Below are 17,801 nucleotides of genomic sequence, written 5' to 3'. Positions count from 1 at the left end.
TCCCTAGCATTCACGATCCGCTCCTGCGACCCCCTCTCACTCCACGTACGAATACGCTGGCTTAGCATTCGACATACAATCACCCATCTACTGCCACAATGGATCCATACGCATCGGCTTCCTCTTCGGCATCGCCGCTGCCGCCCACCTCGGCGTCCGCGTCCGCCTCGACGCTCGAAGCCCACGCCGCCACCTCCTCCGTCCATTCGCCCGACCTTCGTCGCCCGGGCGTCGGTATGCTCAATGGCGACACACCCACCTCCGCGTCGCCCTCCCACCACCACTATCACGTCAGCCGCCCCTCCCAAACCTCGCAGCATTCATTCCAGTACCAGCATCAGCATCAGCACCAGCATCCGCAACAACAACAGCATCAACATCAACAGCATCCACACCACCACGCTTCCAACCACTCCATCGGCAGCTCCTCGGGCTTCCGTCACGACTCCTCCGACAGCACACTCACACCCACCTTTTCCAGCAACAACCTCCACAACGCCTCCCACAGCCTCTTCTCCGACCCTAACGACCCGCTCGCACAGCCCCTCAACCCGGTCAACGCAGCGCCACTCCCAATCAACGCTTCCAGCCACATCCTCATCGCTAGCATCGTACAGAGGCTCGTCAACAAGCTCCCCTGCAACTCAGGATGGCGTCTCCAGCTCGTCGAAGAGGACGACCTCGTCCGTTCCTGCGTCGCAAACCTCATCAACCTCAGCTGCTTCCAACTCGGCCTCGTCGTCAAGGAGCTCCTCGGCGCAATCGAACTCCTCGTAAAGCAGTCCTCCCAGCAGCGACTCGAACAACAGGCCGGCATCGGCGTGCTCCACTCCCAGCTCTTCATCCTCAAGGTGCTCGTATCCTGCCTCAACCACCAGTGGCGCATCGCCGCCGGCCACGCAAACAGCCCTCGCCCCGGCCTCGATCCGCTCGCCTCCACCCCTTCCACCTCCAACTCGGCCCACAGCTGGTCCGATCCACCCGCCATGGACGACACACAGGCAAAGCACGTCCTCAGCGTCATGACCCTCCTCATCAAACAGAACGTCGCCAGGGACGACGCCACCTTCTCCTCCATCCACGACGCCGGCCTCGATGCGCGCTCCTCCTCCAAACCCGACTCCACCTCCTCCCACTCCCTCTCCGGCCGTCCACCTCCCTCCGAACGCTCCCTCCGCGACCTCAGCCTGCGCGATCCCGCTTCCGGCTTTTCCAGCACAAAGAGCTTCGCCCACCACTCTGCCTCGCGCCTCACCCGCGACGACTCCGAGTCACGCGAAGACGCAGCCAGCCCCACCGCCGCCGCCACATCCGAAAAGCTCCCAGAGGTCTTCATGCCCTCTTCCCTGTGCCTCGCCGCTTCCACCAGCCTCTACGTCCTCTATCCCTACTTTCCTCCCACGCGCTCGCCCTTCGACCAACCTCCCTCCATCGACAGGGCCGATCTCGCCATGGGCGTCGGCGCCTCCGACTCCCAACCATCCTCATCCTCCATACCCACCAGCACCACCACCGACGCCCAGTTCGATCCGCTACAACTCACAAAGGGCGCCAGATTCAACTCCTCCTCTTGGACCAACACCGCCTTCAGTCCGGACGTAGAGGGCTTCGACGTGCCTCACCACCTCCAGACCCGCATCTACCGCCTCGCCAGCCAGGTCGTCTTCTACCTCAGCTCCAGCAACTGGGTCGTCGTCAATGCACGTCTCCGCAATCGCCTCTACTATCTCAGCTCCACCATCGAGGACTCGCCCAGCACCGCAGAGCTCCGCCTCCTCGAGTGCTCCAACTTCCAGCGCGCACGTCTCGCCAGCATCCTCCAGGAAGTCAGCACCTCCTTCCCCCAGCTCAAGCGCAGCGCACAGTATACCGTCGCCTTGGTCCTCCGCCGTGCAATCTGGTCGTGGATCCAGTACCATCCCGCCGAGTTCGCCGCCCTCGTCACCTCCAACCGTCGCTTCGAGGGCAGCCCAGACGTCGTCTTCGACCAGGTCTACGCGCTCGCCGACACCACCAAGCGCAAGATCGCCTTTTGGCCCCTCCTCACCTCGCTCCTCATCCTCTGCCCAGACGTCGTCGGCAAGGCCGCCGTCGGCGAGAACAGAAAGGCGAGCGGCAGCCTCGCAAAGAAGCTCTCCTTCATCGACGGCCTTCGCAAGTCGCCGCGCAACACCGCCCTCATCGACGTCGCCGCGCTCTGCTGCGTCGACCTCTTCAAGGCCGCCGCCACCGTGCCGCGCTCCGACAACGGCCTTCGCCTCATCGTCCAAGACCTCGAGGTCGACCTCAAGGAGCGCCTCTTCGATCCAAAGAGGCCGCTCGCCAGCGGCAACAAGCCCATCGAGCTTATGCTCATGGTCGACTTCTTTGCTGCCCTCTTCCGCATCGATCCCCAACGCACCACCCGCGAGCTCGTCCCCATCTGCATGTCCGAGTCCAATCCGGTCCACTTCAAGATCGCGCTCGTCAAGGCCGCAGTGCTCCTCGCCAGCGAGCAACATCGCCTCCCGTGGGCGCCCGACGTCAGCATCCTCTACCCGCACATCTCGCGTCCGCTCCGTGCCTTCTTCCGCGAAATGACCTACCGCCTCCCGCGCTTCGACAATCGCGACGCCGCTCGCAAACGCGCAGCTTCGCGAGCAGCTGCCTCGGCCCTCTTTCGCTCCGCCTCCCTCTCGGGCTCCGCCGCCGCTGCAGCCGCTAGCCTCGACGAGTTGGCTCGCCTCGACTTGTTCCAGTCCACCGTTCAGCTCTGGACTTTGGACGTAGCTGCGCTCGCACACGCCATCGACCTCGACCGTCCAAAAGCCTTGACGTCGCTCTCGGGTGGAATGACGCCCTTTGACCGCGAAAAGGTGCTGCGCAATGCCGTCTCCATCGACAGCCTCCTCTCCTTCACCGTCTCCATCTGCTCCGTCTTCGCCACCCCACCCGAGTTCGCTTGCTACCGCAAGATCAGCGCCGCCCTTCTCTCGCGCGTCTACCACTCGGGCATGTTCGACGACTCGCTCGCCGAGTTTTGCGAGCACCAGCGCCACGTAGGCGTCTCGCTCCTCCCCTTCTTCTTCACCATCCTCACCGAACAGCTCATGGCCTCCGAGTCGTCCGAGATGCAGCGCCACTACCTCGAACTCCTCCGTCGCTCACAGCAACGCAGAGGCTTCTTCATCAGCCAGGAGCGCGACTGGGAGTCCACCGCCGCAGCTCCCTTCTATCCGCCCGCCCAAGAGCGCAAACTCGAATACCTCTGGGTCCAGCTCGTCACCCTCCTCCTCATGTGCTCCAGCGATACCGAGGTCTGCTCACGCGCCATGCAGTGCGCCTACGGCCACGCACAGCTCACCGTCGGCGTCACCAAATACTACGATCAGCTTCCCGACGAGTGGCTCCGTCTCTACACCGATCTCGCCGATCCCAACTTCCTGCACACCGGTCGCATCGCTCAGCAGAAGCGCATCCGCGCCTTGCTCCGCGATATCGAGGAGCCTTCCGTGGCAGGATGGCTCGCCTGGAAGGAAGCCTATTCGCGATGGGCCAACCTCACCCAGCTCGTAGCCAGGCCCATTGTCGAAGATTCCTCAACCGCACCGGACAAGGCCGCCCAGTGGCACAACTATGCCGGCTTCCTCTGCGCCTTTGGCGGCGCCTGCTTTGCCGCTTCCGCGCGCATCACCTCCGAGGTCGAACCGAGCGTCGCACAAGTCTTGCCTCAGTTTTCCGACCTCAACGAGCAGCCAGCTACGCTCATCGAACATTTCGTCCAGGAGATGGTCGACCTGCTCGTGTCCGACTCTCTCTGGGTGCGCGAAAAGGCCAAGGAGACGCTGGGTGTCGATCTGGGTCCCCGTTTGATCGGCATCCTCTTCCGACAGATCCATGCAGTCCTCAGCGATTTCTTTGACAAGGACACGGGCTACCCCAAGACCAGCGAGATGTACACCGTCTTTGTCGAGCAGAGCATCGGCGTTGCCACCATGGTGCTCCACCGCCTCGACGAGGACAAGGCCGTGGTCGCCACGTCCAAGGTCGATATTGGCTCGCTCATGGTGCTCTTTGTCGAATATGCCAACTCGCTCGGGCGTGAAGAGCAGGCCTTGCGCATCAAGACCGCCATGTGTCAGATGTGCGAGGCCCTCATGCGCAAGAAGGCCGCCTTCTCGTTCTCAAACGAGCTGCGTGTTCGTAATCGCCTCTTCCAAGCCTTGACCACCTGGACTTCGGACGGATCCGAGGACGGCTTCCACTCCAACTCGCTCGATGCGCTCGATCGCCTCCACCGCGATCTCGACGTGGCCTGCCTCAAGTGCATCTCGATCCTGCTCGACAAGCTGCCGCTGCTGCTGGCCGACGATGCGCTCCTGCTAGATGACAAGGTCGAGGGCGCCAAGACCCGCCACTTTGCCATGTACTTTGCCTACTTTATCAAGATCCTCAACCGCACGCGGCACTCGGAAACGGCGGCTGTCGCGCGTGCTCGCGCTGTCAACGATGCGCGCTCGCTCGCCGGCGCCAAAAGTGGCAAGGTGGAATCCGGCCGCGACTTTGAACCGTTGCGCGAGTCGGCGATCCTGGCGCTCTCCAACCTCTTGGCTTCGAACATCGACAGCGGATTGCATAGCTCTTTGCCCTTGGCCTACCACGAAGATCCACGCATCCGCACCGCCTTTATGCAGATCATGACCAACGTGCTCAATCAGGGCACCGCGTTTGACGAGCTCGAGCGTCTCAGTGGAGCGCGCAAGTCCAATCGCCTCATCGACCTCGTCTGTCAAGAGGATCTGCAGCTCGCACTGTCCGTCTGCCAGGTGTGTCCTGGCCGCGATGTGGAGCCGATGAGCGTCCTGCTGCTCAGCATCTTCGATGCCAAGGGCGGCCTCATCCGATTCCTCAAAGCCGCCGTCGAGGAGGAGATCCAGCGCACGGCGACCGAGGAGATGGTGTTCCGCAGCAACTCCTTCTGCACCACCCTGCTCTCCACTTTTGCCCGCACGCACGGCTACGACTACCTCCGCTCCATCATGGCGCCTCTCATCACCGAGTTTGCGCGCAAGCCGGCCGGATTCTCGGTCGAGATGGATCCCTCGCGAGTCGAGCCTGGAGGAAGCGCTCTCAAGAACCAGACTGCGCTCGAAGAGATCGCACAGGCCTTTATCGACGCCATCTGCTCCTCGGCGCATCGCGTGCCTGCCGTGCTGCGCGAGCTTTGCCGCCACATCCGCAACGTCTTGGACACGCGCTTCCCTGCCTCGCGCTATCAGGGTGTCGGAGGTCTCATGTTCCTGCGATTCATCAGTCCTGCCGTGGTGTCGCCCCACATGATCGACATCAACCTCACCGGACCCAGCAAGGACCTTCGTCGTGGCCTCGTGTTGATCAGCAAAATCCTCATCACCCTCGCCAGCAACAACCTCTTCTCGAGCCACAAGGAACCCTTCATGACCGGTCTCAACGACTTTTTGAAGAGCAACGTTTGGAAGGTCACGGCGTTCCTCGATCAGGTCTCGGACGCTCGCACCGACCCCGATCGTCTCTACGCTGCGGACCAGCCGCTGGGCTTCGGCATCCATCCAACCGTGTACGGCGTCGACGAGCGCGATCAGAGGATGCTGCACAAGTTCCTCTTCGAGCACGTTGAAAAGCTTGGCAAGTGCCTCTCGGACCGTACCTCGAAGGCGAACGAGCTGTCGACGTCAGGAGCCGGTGCCGATCGGGACAGCTTCCTCGGCAGTGACGCTCAGTGGCGACGCAGCCACGAGGCCAAAAACGTCTATGACGACTTGTGCGATGCTCTGGCCGCCGCAGGAGAGCCCAAGGCAGACGAACTGCCCGAACCGGCTTTCGGTGCGAGCAACTATCAGGACTTTCTTCGCCGGCACGCCGGCCGCAACGTCGACGAGGACAGCTACCGGGCCATCTTCTACGAAGGACCGTCGTCGCGAGCCGGTCGTCCAGTGCTCTACTATGCCATGCACAACCAGAAGGCGGACACGATCGACTTTGAGGGCCTCATTCTCTACATCCTTCAGACGCTCGAGACCTTCGCCTATCGACACTTCGACCTGGTGTTCAACACGACCGCCTGCCACCCGTCCAACGTGACGCCCAGCCAGTGGCTCCTCTACTTTAGCTCGTTGGTGCCCGCCTCGATCCTGGCCAACGTGGTCAACGTCTTCTTCCTCAATCCCAACACCACTGCCCGCGTCGAGCTGCAGTTCTGGTCTTCGTCCTCGTACGGTGACTCGTCGATCAAACACGAGATCGCCGACCGCATGACGTCGCTGCAGAACGTAGTCTCCTGCACGACGCTCGCAGACATCGAGATGTACGTTGAACCGCGCAACCTCGCGTTGGACAAGCTTACGCTCGCCATCCTCGGTTCGACAGCCGAGATGCACTTTGACCAGATCACCATGGTGTGGTACTACCGCTCCTTGACACCCGTCAAGTTCAGCATCGGTGGCGAATACCTGCAGATCACCGGCCTCAAGCAGCAGGAGTGGTTGCCCAACGTCTCCGTCCATCTCAACAACGTCTTCCATCTCTCTGACATCGACGACGTGCGCTCCATCTCGATCCGAGGCGACGACAACACCTTCTTCCTCTCGTGCCGTAACGGCGCCATGAACTTTGTGTTCAACAGCCGCGAACGCTCCGAGGTCGTGCAGGCATTGCGACAGGCCAAGGCGCGAGTGTCCAAGTTCCGAGCCAACAACGCCGTGGATCGTGTGCTGCGGCCCAACGATGTGCCGGGCACGCTGCTCAACATGGCCATGCTCAACATCACCAGCGACGATTCGGCGTTGCGGCTCAGCGCCTACAACCTGCTGTGCGCGCTGAGCACCTCGTTCAACTTTGGCGCCAGCAGTGCCAAGAAGCGACTGTTGAGCTCGCGCGGCCTCGCGCTGCCTGCCAACACCATGGCGTTTGTGACGGATTTGAGCAAGGACTTTGCGGTGGCCGCGCCTGGCGTGACGCTCGAGTTCCTCCTCTCGTTCTTTGACGGATTCGAGCGCGCGGCGCGCAGCCAGAAGACGGTGTGCTTGCACTATCTGTCTCCCTGGCTGTCGAATCTGGTCATGTTTGTGCACACGTCCCGCGAGCAGCAGGGCGAGTACCACCGCCGCATCAAGGAGATCCTCAACCAGCTCATCAGCATCACCACCAAGCAGCCCGACATGTACGCCATTATGCAGCGCTGCGTGTGGTCGCAGCTCAGCCGGCTCGACGACCTCATCCCGACCTTCTTGGACGTGTTTGCAGAGGCAGCCATGGACTCGGGCCTGCACACGGAACGCTTCGAGGCGGTGCTCGATACGATGGTCTCGTTTGCCTCGATCAATCTGCGCGGCAAGCTGCTTTCGCGGCTGCGCAAGGTGATCGCCAAGACGGCGCAGAACGCCGTGGTGTCGCAACTCCATCTCAACGCGTCGTGGAAGGAGATCGCGACGCTGGTGCGCATGAACATGGTGCTCTCGTTCACCAACCGCGTCGAGGCACTGCTCTACCTCCCGGAGCTGCTTCACGTGATTCTCCTGCTGGCAGGCAACGGCACGGATGCGACTCGACACGCGATCTACGGAAGCGCCATCAACCTCGTGCATTCGCTCTGCACCGAAGACCAGCGCGAGGCACGTAAGCCGGAAGAGGCGACGCCGCGCAGCGCCGAGGCGGTGGCCAAGCTGCGTGCGCTGCTCGAGCGACTCGCCGAACCGGACGCGCTCAAGCTGTTTGGCCTTCCCGCCGCTTCGCAAGCGACGAGCGCCAATGCAGCGTTTGGCGCCTCGACGGAGATGGTGCGCGATCCGCCGGACAATGCCTCGATCGAGCGCCTGGCACTGCTCATGTACGAGGTCGCCGACGCGGCGGCTCCTAGCGTGGATGCGGCTAACAGCTGGCGCGCGCGACTGACGAGCCTGGTGACCAGCACGGCCTTCCAGTATAACCCGATCATCCAATCGCGAGCGTTCGTGCTGCTCGGCTGCCTGGCGCAGGGCGAGATCGACGACGACCTGCTGTACCAGATCCTGGTGTCGCTGCGCGGCTCGATCTCGGAGTGGGCGAGCAGCAGCTCGGACATGCCGATGATCAGCATCGTGACGTGCCTGAGCAAGGTGGTGCGCATCCTTCCGACGCGCTCGCGCTATCTGCCGCAGATGATCTGGCTGGGCGTGGCGATGGTGCAGTGCGGGCATGTGCCGCTCTTCAAGGCCGGAGCCGAACTGATGCTCGCGACGGTCGAGACGATTTGGCAGCGGGGCATCCCGACGAGCGAGGGGTCGGATCTGATCGCCTATCTGTTGGATGCGCGCTTCGAGTTCCGCGAGCTGGCGTGCAAGCTGGACGACGAGACGGGGATGGACTTTGACATTAACTTTTCGTTTGGCATGGCGGCGCTGCTGGTCAAGGGGTTGCGGCATCCGTCGACCAAGGAGGTGACGACCAAGCTGATGCGCGCCATGCTGCGCCACTGTGGCGTGGATGCGTCGGGCGAACGTTGTTCTAGCGATGGGCGGATTTCGGAGCGACAGCTCGGGTTCTTCGTTGGGTTGCTGCCGACGGCGACGCGGTTGGAAGAGTTTGGCCAGCTGTTGGCGCTTGCCGGCGTGGAGCCGGGTGCATGCTCAGCAGCGGTCGAAGCGCGTCGATCCGGATACAAAGGACTGCAACAGTATCTGGACGTACTCAACAACCGCATAGCGCTATTGCTCGTCACGCTCGTCACATCGTTACTGCAGCATGCCGAGTCTGACGCGGAGCGACTCATGCTGTACGGCTTCCTGAACGAGGCTGCGCGCGAGATGCCCGCCATCGTCAGCATCCTCTACGACAGTCTGGCGCCGAGCATGAAGGACGTCTTTGTCAACTGTTCCAACGGTGCCATCCTCGACGCGGTGCATGGCATCGCACAAACCGCGCTGAGCCAGCCGTTCTTTGCCGCCCAGGCACGCGAAACCGCCAAGCGCGGCGGTCCCAATGCCTACCTCGTCGAATCTGGCTACGGCAGCTTGCTCGGATGCGGCGCCTTCGTCCCGCTCATGGAGGGCCGCCGACACGTGCTGTGCAAACTCAGCATCCAACTCGTCCTAGGCCTCACCGACGTAGGCACCACCTAAGTCCGCTAGATCGGTATCACAAGAGACGGTTATGGGTATTTTGTTAATCTGATTGTATGCTATTGCTTCTTGTGACCGAGTGCGGGGGATCAGACGGTGAGTTTGTGAGACTGCTCACGCAGGGGTGAGTAGAGGAGAGGCTATTGTGGTCAGTGGCTGACTCGAAATGTGGGCCTTGCAACGCGAGGTTGGATTTCCACATCATATCGAGAGAACTAAGATTCACTGAACAGATGAGACTACATGACCTGAGTGCAAAGTGAACACCATCCCACTCTTTGCGTTGCCACGAGTCCTGTTTGGTGATCAACCGTCTGCAAAGTGACCGCAAAGGAGGGTGGATGTTGGCATGCAACAAGAGAATGGAGAGCTTGGCTGCGAACGAAGTAAGTCAGCGGTGACTGCTTCATCAAGCTCCAAGGGCCAACATCCTTTGCCAGTGACTGGGTTCCCGGTGTGACGCTTGTAGCAGCCGACACAAAGCTTCCTCTTCTTTTCCGTCTTGTGCCGGCGCTAGGGAGCAGCAGACAGAATCCAAAGTCGCATGGCCAACCCCCCAAAGAACGCAGGCACGCGCGTTGCTTCCGCAGGTCGAGTCGCGATTCAGTGCGACGGCGTGTATGGTTTGCATCGCATCGTACTTTTCTCACTTGGTCTGCATCAAAATCAAGCTGCATTGTGAAGCGAACGTCGACTCCGGATTGCAGTTCTTGTGATCGTAGCGCCGAGGATCGATACGACCGGACAGCGTGGGTTTTTCGAGTCGAGAAGGCAAACACCCCAATGTACGACAGGCTTGTGTCCGTCACCCTCGTTGCTTCCACCACCCCACTTTGGAATCATCTCCCAGTACCGCACAACAAGCTCTGGCTCGCTTCACGTTTCCACAGCCATGGGTCAATTCCCTTGGCTCTCGATCTCTGTTCCACCACTTTGGAGCCACGATTCGCATCTCCAACGGGCACGATCGTCCAGTCTTGTACGCAAGGACCTTGTTGGTTTGTAAAGGCCTCATTTTCACGCACTTCTCGGCGACACGTGCTGCGTAGTTCGGCGTACAGGAGAGCGGAGCGCTTTCGAGTGGAGCCACGGTGTCATAGCGCTCTTTCTGCGGAACAGCATATCTTGGCAGCCGGCCACCAGCAATGTACGAGGATTGAACGTAGATAGCAAGGTGCGGTTCGAGGACAGGATCCGACGCCGCAGAGCAAATACTGTGCGTTGAGAGGGAAGATGTCCGGATAACTGCCGAGGTGGGGCCTTGTGAAGGTCAACAGCGCGAGCGTTGAGTGGCTAGAGAGTCTCGACTCGTCCGCGTCGATGCGTTCAGGAACCGCGGATCGTGCGTGGTCTGACTACTTTGACGTCTGACTGGAAGAGCGTTTGGTGCTCGCTGCGATGCCGGTAAAGCCCAAACCGCGGCACTTTTTGTACCGAACTACGCACAGGTCGCAATTACCCTTGGTTGGATCGCGCTCCCTGCCTCTGTGATTGGTACCGACACCAAAAGTGCAGATCTTGTTGCGACGAGTGCATTCGTCGCAGCCGGGCTGCATCACTACAAAGCCAGGATGGATGGACTCGCCAATGCTGGGAAAGTGACGCTCTCGATAGCGAACCTCTCCGGCAGGTACGACGAACCGGTTGCCAGGAGCCGTCATTTGGTTCTCCTTGATCGGACCTGACCACGTCTGTCCTGGGCCCAACGGCAACTCTGGATATCCACCCTCGGGCTGGATCTCGACTACATCTCTTGCGCTTCTAAGAGATTGTGTCTTGGTCTCCCAGGAGGCGTCAGGTGTCTGGCGAGACTGAGTTGGTGGTTGACTGTGTCGAGGCTGGTGATGGTGAGTTGTTCGAAAGTAGTCAGGTGGTGGTTGTTCATGTGCGACGGTGAGGATGACTGCAGGCAAATCACCGAGCTTGGGCCTTTTTCTGCTTACATTGTTGGCTGCAAGTGCTGGATTGACTGCAGTGGCAGAATCGTTCGCACCGCGCTGCTTGCGATTGGCATCTCGACCGGTTTTAAGCCTATCTTCCGGCATCATCTCAGCCCCGCCGAGTTGACGCTTAGAAGAAGGACCAGCACCGACATCTTGGTTCAAGACCTCGGCATCGCACTGCTCAAGCTTCTGCTCGGGCTGGCGATCCATGAGATCGAGGTCGTGGTTGAGCTGGATTTCGAAGCGGTCGAGCTCCTGCTTGGAGCGGGTCACGAGCTCGGGGAGTGCATACTTCAGCGCGAAACTGGCAGTATAGCGTTCGATCTTGATCCTCGCGTCGTGGAAGTTCTGCGTGACCATCGTCCTAGCGTCGACGTCGAGCCATTCATCCTTGATCGTTTTCCTCATGATGATCTACTGGAGCGGATGTTAGCGAAAGCTCAATGACCAATCGCATACGACAAATGGTGGTTCTTTGTGTGAGCGGCTGACTATGTAAAAAGGAGGGAATATTTGGGATCATTCGATTCAGCGCTCGGGCACATCATATATATGGCAAAGTGAGATGACAGTCACGAGTGTGGAATGAGTGCAGAATGATATGAAGGCGAGCGGCAGTGTGATCGCCAAGCGTGAGTTCATATGCGGGGAGCTTAAAACGCGGATGTTAGTGCTGCGCTTCATACACGCTTCGGCGCAGCGCCGCGCACGTGCGGGTCTAACGGCGCAGGGCGTCAGAGCTGCTTGAGCTGAAGCTGAAGCTGGCAAAGACGCGATGTGCTGGCCAGGGTCCCGTTGCGCCCAGCCTTGGCCCCAAATTTGTAGAGAGCAACGAGTTGAAATTCGCGATTTCGAGCAAGAAGCTGCAGGCAATTCAAATTTTGGCCGCCATCGAAATTCAAGTGGGGAAGGCGTGGGCGTTGCGTTTGGGGCGGCGGCGGCGCGTAAGTGAGCGGTTGAGAAGTTCTTCTAAATTTTCACCGCTCGACCCTTTTTCCTTTTTTTTTGCGCCTCTGCTTGCCCTTTGCGGCGACATGCCTAGGCTCGGCTGCAAGGGTTCGCGCTCTCGGACCAGCGAGGTGCGACAAGGGCAAACGTGCCCGTAGCCACAGCCAACCCCTCTGCAGCGGCTGCCTCTCTCTGGCCGAAAGTTTGCTGGAGAGGCCAGACATTTCGGCGGGTGCTATTGGAGCGCTTCGACAAGGTCAAGCCATCTTCTGCAACACCATCACCCTATCTGGTATCCTCCCTCAATACATCGCCCATCATGAAGGTAAGGACATTCCTCACGCCGCACTTGTGACTCGATACCAAGATCAACCGCAACACGCAGCAACGCGCACATCGTGGTTCGATTGCTGGTCTGGCGTGCGTGTTGAGCTCTAGGCGCCCATCCTCCTCGACTGGTAGCGCCCGCTCGTCTTCGCACGGTGCTGCAACCATCGCAACCAGAGCGTCGCGACGTCTCAGCACAAGCACGAACCGTATCAAGCTCGACTGAGCGCGGGCGTTTTTCCACCTATCTTCGGGTAACCCTCAGGAATCCGCCCGAGCTGGTTGCCTTCGTAGGCCGACAGCGCACCACGACCATCGACTTCTGCCTGGCTGTCTACGATGGCTTCTATGCCGGGATGGATTGTGCTCGCAAGGTTGCCGTGAGCGACTGGCGCATGCGCTACGAAGCGTCTCGCAAACGCATCTAGGGCGCTCCACCGGCACTTCGAGAGCCGCAACTGTGTCGGCCCACGGGCGTGCGCGCGGGCAGTCCGGCAAAGATCGCTGCACTCACGCTGCTTCGGTACCTGATCTTGGTCATCGTGTCGCTATCGATCGAGAGTTCCGTGACTGACGCGTCTCCATCTGGTCTTTGCTTGTCCGCCCTACAGCTCTACACTGACGTCATCGCCAACGACGAGATGTGCTCGGACGGTTACGAGATGAAGCTCGTCGACGATGTTGTGTACGAGGTCGACGCTGCCAAGATTGTCGTCTCGGACGGTGATGTCGACATTGGCGGCAACCCCTCTGCCGAGGAAGAGGCCGAGGCGCTCGAGAACGGTGCCGAGCAGGTCATCAACATTGTCCACTCGTTCCGCCTCCAGTCCACCTCGTTCGACAAGAAGTCCTACCTCGCCTACCTCAAGGGCTACATGAAGGCGGTCAAGGCCAAGCTCGCCGAGACCAACCCGGACCGCATCCCCGCCTTTGAGAAGGGCGCCGCTGCCTTTGCCAAGAAGATCGTCGGCTCCTTCGGCGACTGGGAGTTCTACACCGGCGAGTCCATGGACCCCGAGGGCATGGTCGCGCTCCTCAACTACCGCGAGGACGGCGTGACCCCTTACCTCGTCTTCTGGAAGGACGGCCTCCGCGAGACCAAGATCTAAGGCGTTCGTTTGCACTTCGCCCGCTCTCGCGCTCAGTCTTCTTGCAGCGCCACGTGCCCAGACGCTCGCTCGTGCGTGGCCCCGTGGGTCCTCTGCTTGTACCACCAAAATACCTCACTCACCTTCGCACCCTCTCTGTCATGACACAAGTCAATCGACTGGATTCTGAAGTACCCTTGCTGGCTGCGGCATTCGAACCTCGTTTCTCAACTGAGACGCACCGACAAATCGTTGAGCACGTTCACGCCTCGGCCCTGTCTTGACCTTAGAAAGTCTGGCGACACCCCAGCTGGATCGGGATTCAATGCCAACAAGCAATCACACGTCAAAACGATAGATGATTAGGGCAGGGCGAGGAATTGCATGTAGAAAAAGACAGCGCTCGGGGAGGATGGGAAAAAAAAAGACGCGACCCCAGGCGGGCTCGAACCGCCGACCTCAGCATTAACAGTGCTACGCTCTAACCAACTGAGCTATGGAGCCTTGATGAATGGCGGAACGGAATATACACAATATGAATACCAAATGCCAGTGAGACGAGGCGTTGTCCGCGAGGCGAGGCAATGTAGCACAGACCACGCGGCAGGGCTAGGATGCACGACTGGTGCTGGCAGCTCGACGTTGCGCTTGTCCGCGACGTGGAAGCTCCTCTCTCGGCAGCCTGCTGTTGCACTTCCTCCACTTCTCGCCTCCCACAAAAGACCCGTCGACGATCGTCCTTTCTATCCTTTCACACACATACTCACATACATTCCGCATCGTTTGCTGATTCGACTCGCACGCTCGCTCGCCAATCAAACCCCTTTCTAGGTGCAGCACTTCAACAATGGCTGGATTCCTTAGAGGTGGCGGCTCCGGCGGCGCCGGGTACGGCAGGGTGGGCGATGGCTCGGACCCGTACAGAGACGGCCGCAATCCCTATACCTCCTCTTCAGCTTCGTCGGGTCGCTCGGCTGCTGGCGGCGCTGGTTATGGAGGCGCTGGCTTCGCAGGTGCCGGAGCAGGCGGCGCTGGTCGTACTGCTGGCGGTGCCGGCTTCCGCGCGGGCGGCGCAGGCTTCGCGGGCGGTGCTGGAGGAGCTGGCTTCTCAGGCGGTGCTGGTGGAGCTGGTGGTGGTGGCGCTCCCTACGCCTCGGAAAAGTCGAGCCCAAGGCCACGCATGGGCGGAGGCCACCTCGTAGTCAAGTGCCCCGAGCAGCTCATTCTGTCCAACTGCCTCATCGTCAACGGCCAGGAGTGGGGCTCCACGCAGTACGTGCTCGTCGAAGGCATGTACGTCTTCACCGCCCAAGCGGACCCTACAGGTGCCATCCAGCCGGGAACACTCGGCACCGCCAAACTGCAGCGACAGTGGGCTGGACTCTCCGCCCAAGGACAGTCGGTGGAAGCCGTGCCGTACGATCCGTTCGCCTTTGGCAACAGCGTCTACCTCGGTAGCATCGACATCGAGGTCGCCTTCATTCGCAAGGGTGAAGTTGCCGCGCAGGCCTACGACACCGCCGAGATGGCCAAGGTGTTTGCGCGTGCTTTCGAGAACCACATCTTCACCACCGGCCAGCTCCTCGTGTTCGAGTTCAAGGGCATGAATCTGATTGCCACCATTCGCGGCGTCGATGTCGTCGAGCTGCACGAGATCCAGCAGCGAAGCCAGAGTGCGCCCCAGGGTGGCCACGCCGGCTCTCATCCGAGCCGTTCCGATCGCGGTATTCTCATTGCCCAAACGCAGATCAACTTCTCGGCCACCCCGGATGGCGGTGTGAAGCTCAAGGCCTCGGGCAACCGACCGCCGCCCAACGCGATCCTGCAGCCCAACTTCAAGTTCGAGGACATGGGCGTGGGCGGTCTCGACAAGGAGTTCGCCAACATCTTTCGTCGAGCGTTTGCCTCGCGCATCTTCCCCCCGGCTCTGGTGGAAAAGCTGGGCATCCAGCACGTCAAAGGTATGGTGCTCTACGGTCCGCCTGGTACCGGTAAGACGCTGCTGGCTCGACAGATCGGCAAGATGCTAAACGCGCGCGAGCCCAAGATCGTCAACGGCCCCGAGGTGTTCAACAAGTACGTCGGCGGGAGTGAGGAGAACGTGCGCAAGCTATTTGCGGATGCCGAGAAGGAGCAGAAGGACAAGGGCGACGAGTCGCAGCTGCACATCATCATCCTCGACGAGCTCGACGCCATGGTGCGTCAGCGAGGCTCGGGCGGTGCGGGCGCGACGTCGGCGGGCGACAATGTGGTCAACACGCTGCTGGCCAAGCTGGACGGTGTGGAGCAGCTCAACAACATCCTGGTCATCGGCATGACCAACCGGCTCGACATGATCGACGAGGCACTCCTGCGTCCCGGTCGTCTGGAGGTGCACGTCGAGGTGAGCCTGCCGGACGAGTTTGGACGTCGTCAGATCCTCAACATCCACACGAGCAAGATGCGCACCAACGGCGTCATGGACGGCGACGTAAACATCGACGAGCTCGCGGCGCTCACCAAGAACTTTTCGGGTGCCGAGATCGCGGGACTGATCAAGTCGGCGACGTCGTTTGCGTTCAACCGCCACGTCAAGGTGGGCACCATGGCGGGCATCTCGAACGACGTGGAGGACATGAAGGTGATGCACCAGGACTTTTTGAACGCGCTCGAGGAAGTCAAGCCGGCGTTTGGCGTGGCCGAGGAGGAGCTGTCGCAGGTGGTGCAGAACGGAATCATGCACTTTGCGCCGCACATTGATGTCATCCTGCGCGACGGCCATCTGCGCGTCGAGCAGGTGCGCACCTCCCAGCGTACGCCGCTCGTCACGGTGCTGCTGCACGGTCCTCCCGGTTCGGGCAAGACGGCGCTGGCGGCTACGATTGCGATCGCATCCGACTATCCGTTCATCAAGCTCATCTCGCCCGAGAGCATGATCGGAATGGGCGATGCGCAGAAGATCAACTACCTCAACAAGGTGTTTAACGACGCGTACAAGTCGCCGCTGTCGATTGTGGTGATCGACAACATCGAAAAGATCGTCGAGTGGGTTCGGATTGGACCTCGATTCTCGAACTCGGTGCTGCAGGCGCTGGCGGTGCTGTTGGGCAAGCGACCGCCCAAGGACAAGCGTCTGCTGGTGCTGGCGACCACGTCGAACCGACGCATGCTGCATGAGATGGAGATGCTCAATGCCTTTATCGCCGAGATTCGCGTGCCCAACATCACGTCGCTGCGCAGCGTGGACCATGTGGTTCGCCAGATGCAGCTGTTCGAGCACGATGGCGAGGCGCAACGCTGCCAGCAGCTCCTGGCGCAGGCCGGACTCGGCGAAGAGGGCAAGCTCAACATTGGCATCAAGAAGCTGCTCTCGGAGATCGAGATGGCTCGTCTGGACAACGACCCGGCGGACCGTCTGGCTTCGAGCCTGTCGAGCGTGCAGAACACCGCCATCGATGTCGACATCGACGTTGATCTCAACTGATCTCGCTCACTGCACCTTCCTCACAGCCTGAATTCTAGACATTGGGACATTGATTCTGCGTTGCTAAGGTGCGGAAGGGATTCCGGCGAGCCAAGTCTTGAAGATGGAGTGTACATCTTTGCGCCATTCGAGTTCGCGTGCCGCCTCTTGGAGTGTGAAAGATTTCCTGCTTCGTTCGTGAGCTTCTGGCCATTGCTCGGCGGGTTGCTTGGTGAGGACCAGTTCGTGGGCGGAATAGCGAGCGCGGGCGACGAATCCTGGCTCGTGCGCATGCTTGACTGGGCTGTGCTTGTGTGGTTTGTGGTCGTCGACGATGAGCTGTTCCGGTGTACAGCGAGAGACGGTGTTGGATGGAGATGGATCCGCGATGAGACCTGCCTCTTCCCACAGCTCGCGAACCGCAGCTTGACGTGTCGACTCGCCGTGCTCTACGCCGCCCTTGGGCAGTACGAATCGACCCTCATGCTTGCGTGACGAGACGAGGTAGACGCGCAAGTCCCCCGAGCTGACAGCCGCGTTGGAAAGAGACGGCGTGTGCACCACAGGAATGGCAACGGCAACTTCTCTTGGGGTCGCCATCTTGTACGAGCCAGGCAAATGATGGACGGTCGGTGCGAGGTTGGTGTTGGTGTCGCCTCAAAGTGGGCGCACGGCCTCCACATGTGAGAGTGGAACGACGAACAAAAGTCGAATTTCGCACAAGCTGGCGGTCGAGCCATGCATTCGAGGCATAAAGGGCTCGAACGGATCGCTTTCCGACGACGCCCTTTTTGGAGGAATTTTCTGGGTCGGCAGCACGGCGAAGCGGGGCAGAGCGGGAAAAAGCAGAGAAGGAAGAGCCTCTCTCCCCCTCGCTCCTCCACACCATCACCATCGATCGCACAGACTGCCTCCGCCTGCATCCTCGGCATCCTCGCTG

At 60.5% G+C, this 17,801-nt stretch overlaps 5 protein-coding genes and 1 non-coding gene across 6 annotated transcripts; 3 read left to right on the top strand and 3 right to left on the bottom strand.

Annotated features, from left to right (window-relative positions):
• Positions 1 to 98: 98 nt before the first annotated feature.
• PAN0_007d3219 (Ras GTPase activator) lies at positions 99 to 9,113 on the top strand (the record flags this gene model as incomplete). The annotated part of the gene is made up of 1 exon (XM_014801304.1): positions 99 to 9,113. One exon carries the CDS (start codon positions 99 to 101, stop codon positions 9,111 to 9,113), a length of 9,015 nt encoding a protein of 3,004 aa, XP_014656790.1.
• Positions 9,114 to 10,468: 1,355 nt separating this feature from the next.
• PAN0_007c3218 (uncharacterized protein) lies at positions 10,469 to 11,464 on the bottom strand (the record flags this gene model as incomplete). The annotated part of the gene is made up of 1 exon (XM_014801303.1): positions 10,469 to 11,464. The coding sequence occupies one exon, from the start codon at positions 11,462 to 11,464 to the stop codon at positions 10,469 to 10,471; it is 996 nt and encodes a 331-aa protein (XP_014656789.1).
• A 144-nt stretch (positions 11,465 to 11,608) lies between these two features.
• On the top strand, positions 11,609 to 13,440 carry PAN0_007d3217 (translationally controlled tumor-associated; the record flags this gene model as incomplete). The annotated part of the gene is made up of 4 exons (XM_014801302.1): positions 11,609 to 11,616; positions 11,787 to 12,000; positions 12,099 to 12,329; positions 12,760 to 13,440. The coding sequence occupies 4 exons, from the start codon at positions 11,609 to 11,611 to the stop codon at positions 13,438 to 13,440; spliced, it is 1,134 nt and encodes a 377-aa protein (XP_014656788.1).
• A 409-nt stretch (positions 13,441 to 13,849) lies between these two features.
• On the bottom strand, positions 13,850 to 13,923 carry PAN0_t007c0007. Its single transcript has one exon. It is a non-coding gene; the product is annotated as a tRNA-Asn (tRNA).
• A 343-nt stretch (positions 13,924 to 14,266) lies between these two features.
• Positions 14,267 to 16,882, top strand: PAN0_007d3216 (vesicular-fusion protein SEC18; the record flags this gene model as incomplete). Its single annotated transcript, XM_014801301.1, has 1 exon — positions 14,267 to 16,882. The coding sequence occupies one exon, from the start codon at positions 14,267 to 14,269 to the stop codon at positions 16,880 to 16,882; it is 2,616 nt and encodes an 871-aa protein (XP_014656787.1).
• Positions 16,883 to 16,945: 63 nt separating this feature from the next.
• On the bottom strand, positions 16,946 to 17,461 carry PAN0_007c3215 (uncharacterized protein; the record flags this gene model as incomplete). Its single annotated transcript, XM_014801300.1, has 1 exon — positions 16,946 to 17,461. One exon carries the CDS (start codon positions 17,459 to 17,461, stop codon positions 16,946 to 16,948), a length of 516 nt encoding a protein of 171 aa, XP_014656786.1.
• Positions 17,462 to 17,801: the final 340 nt, after the last annotated feature.

This window comes from Moesziomyces antarcticus (assembly GCF_000747765.1).
Source record: "Moesziomyces antarcticus DNA, scaffold: scaffold_v10007, strain JCM 10317, whole genome shotgun sequence".
Lineage (NCBI taxonomy): Eukaryota > Fungi > Basidiomycota > Ustilaginomycetes > Ustilaginales > Ustilaginaceae > Moesziomyces > Moesziomyces antarcticus.
Note: the sequence above shows the minus strand (reverse complement) of the source record. Positions and strands in the feature narration are given on the sequence as shown.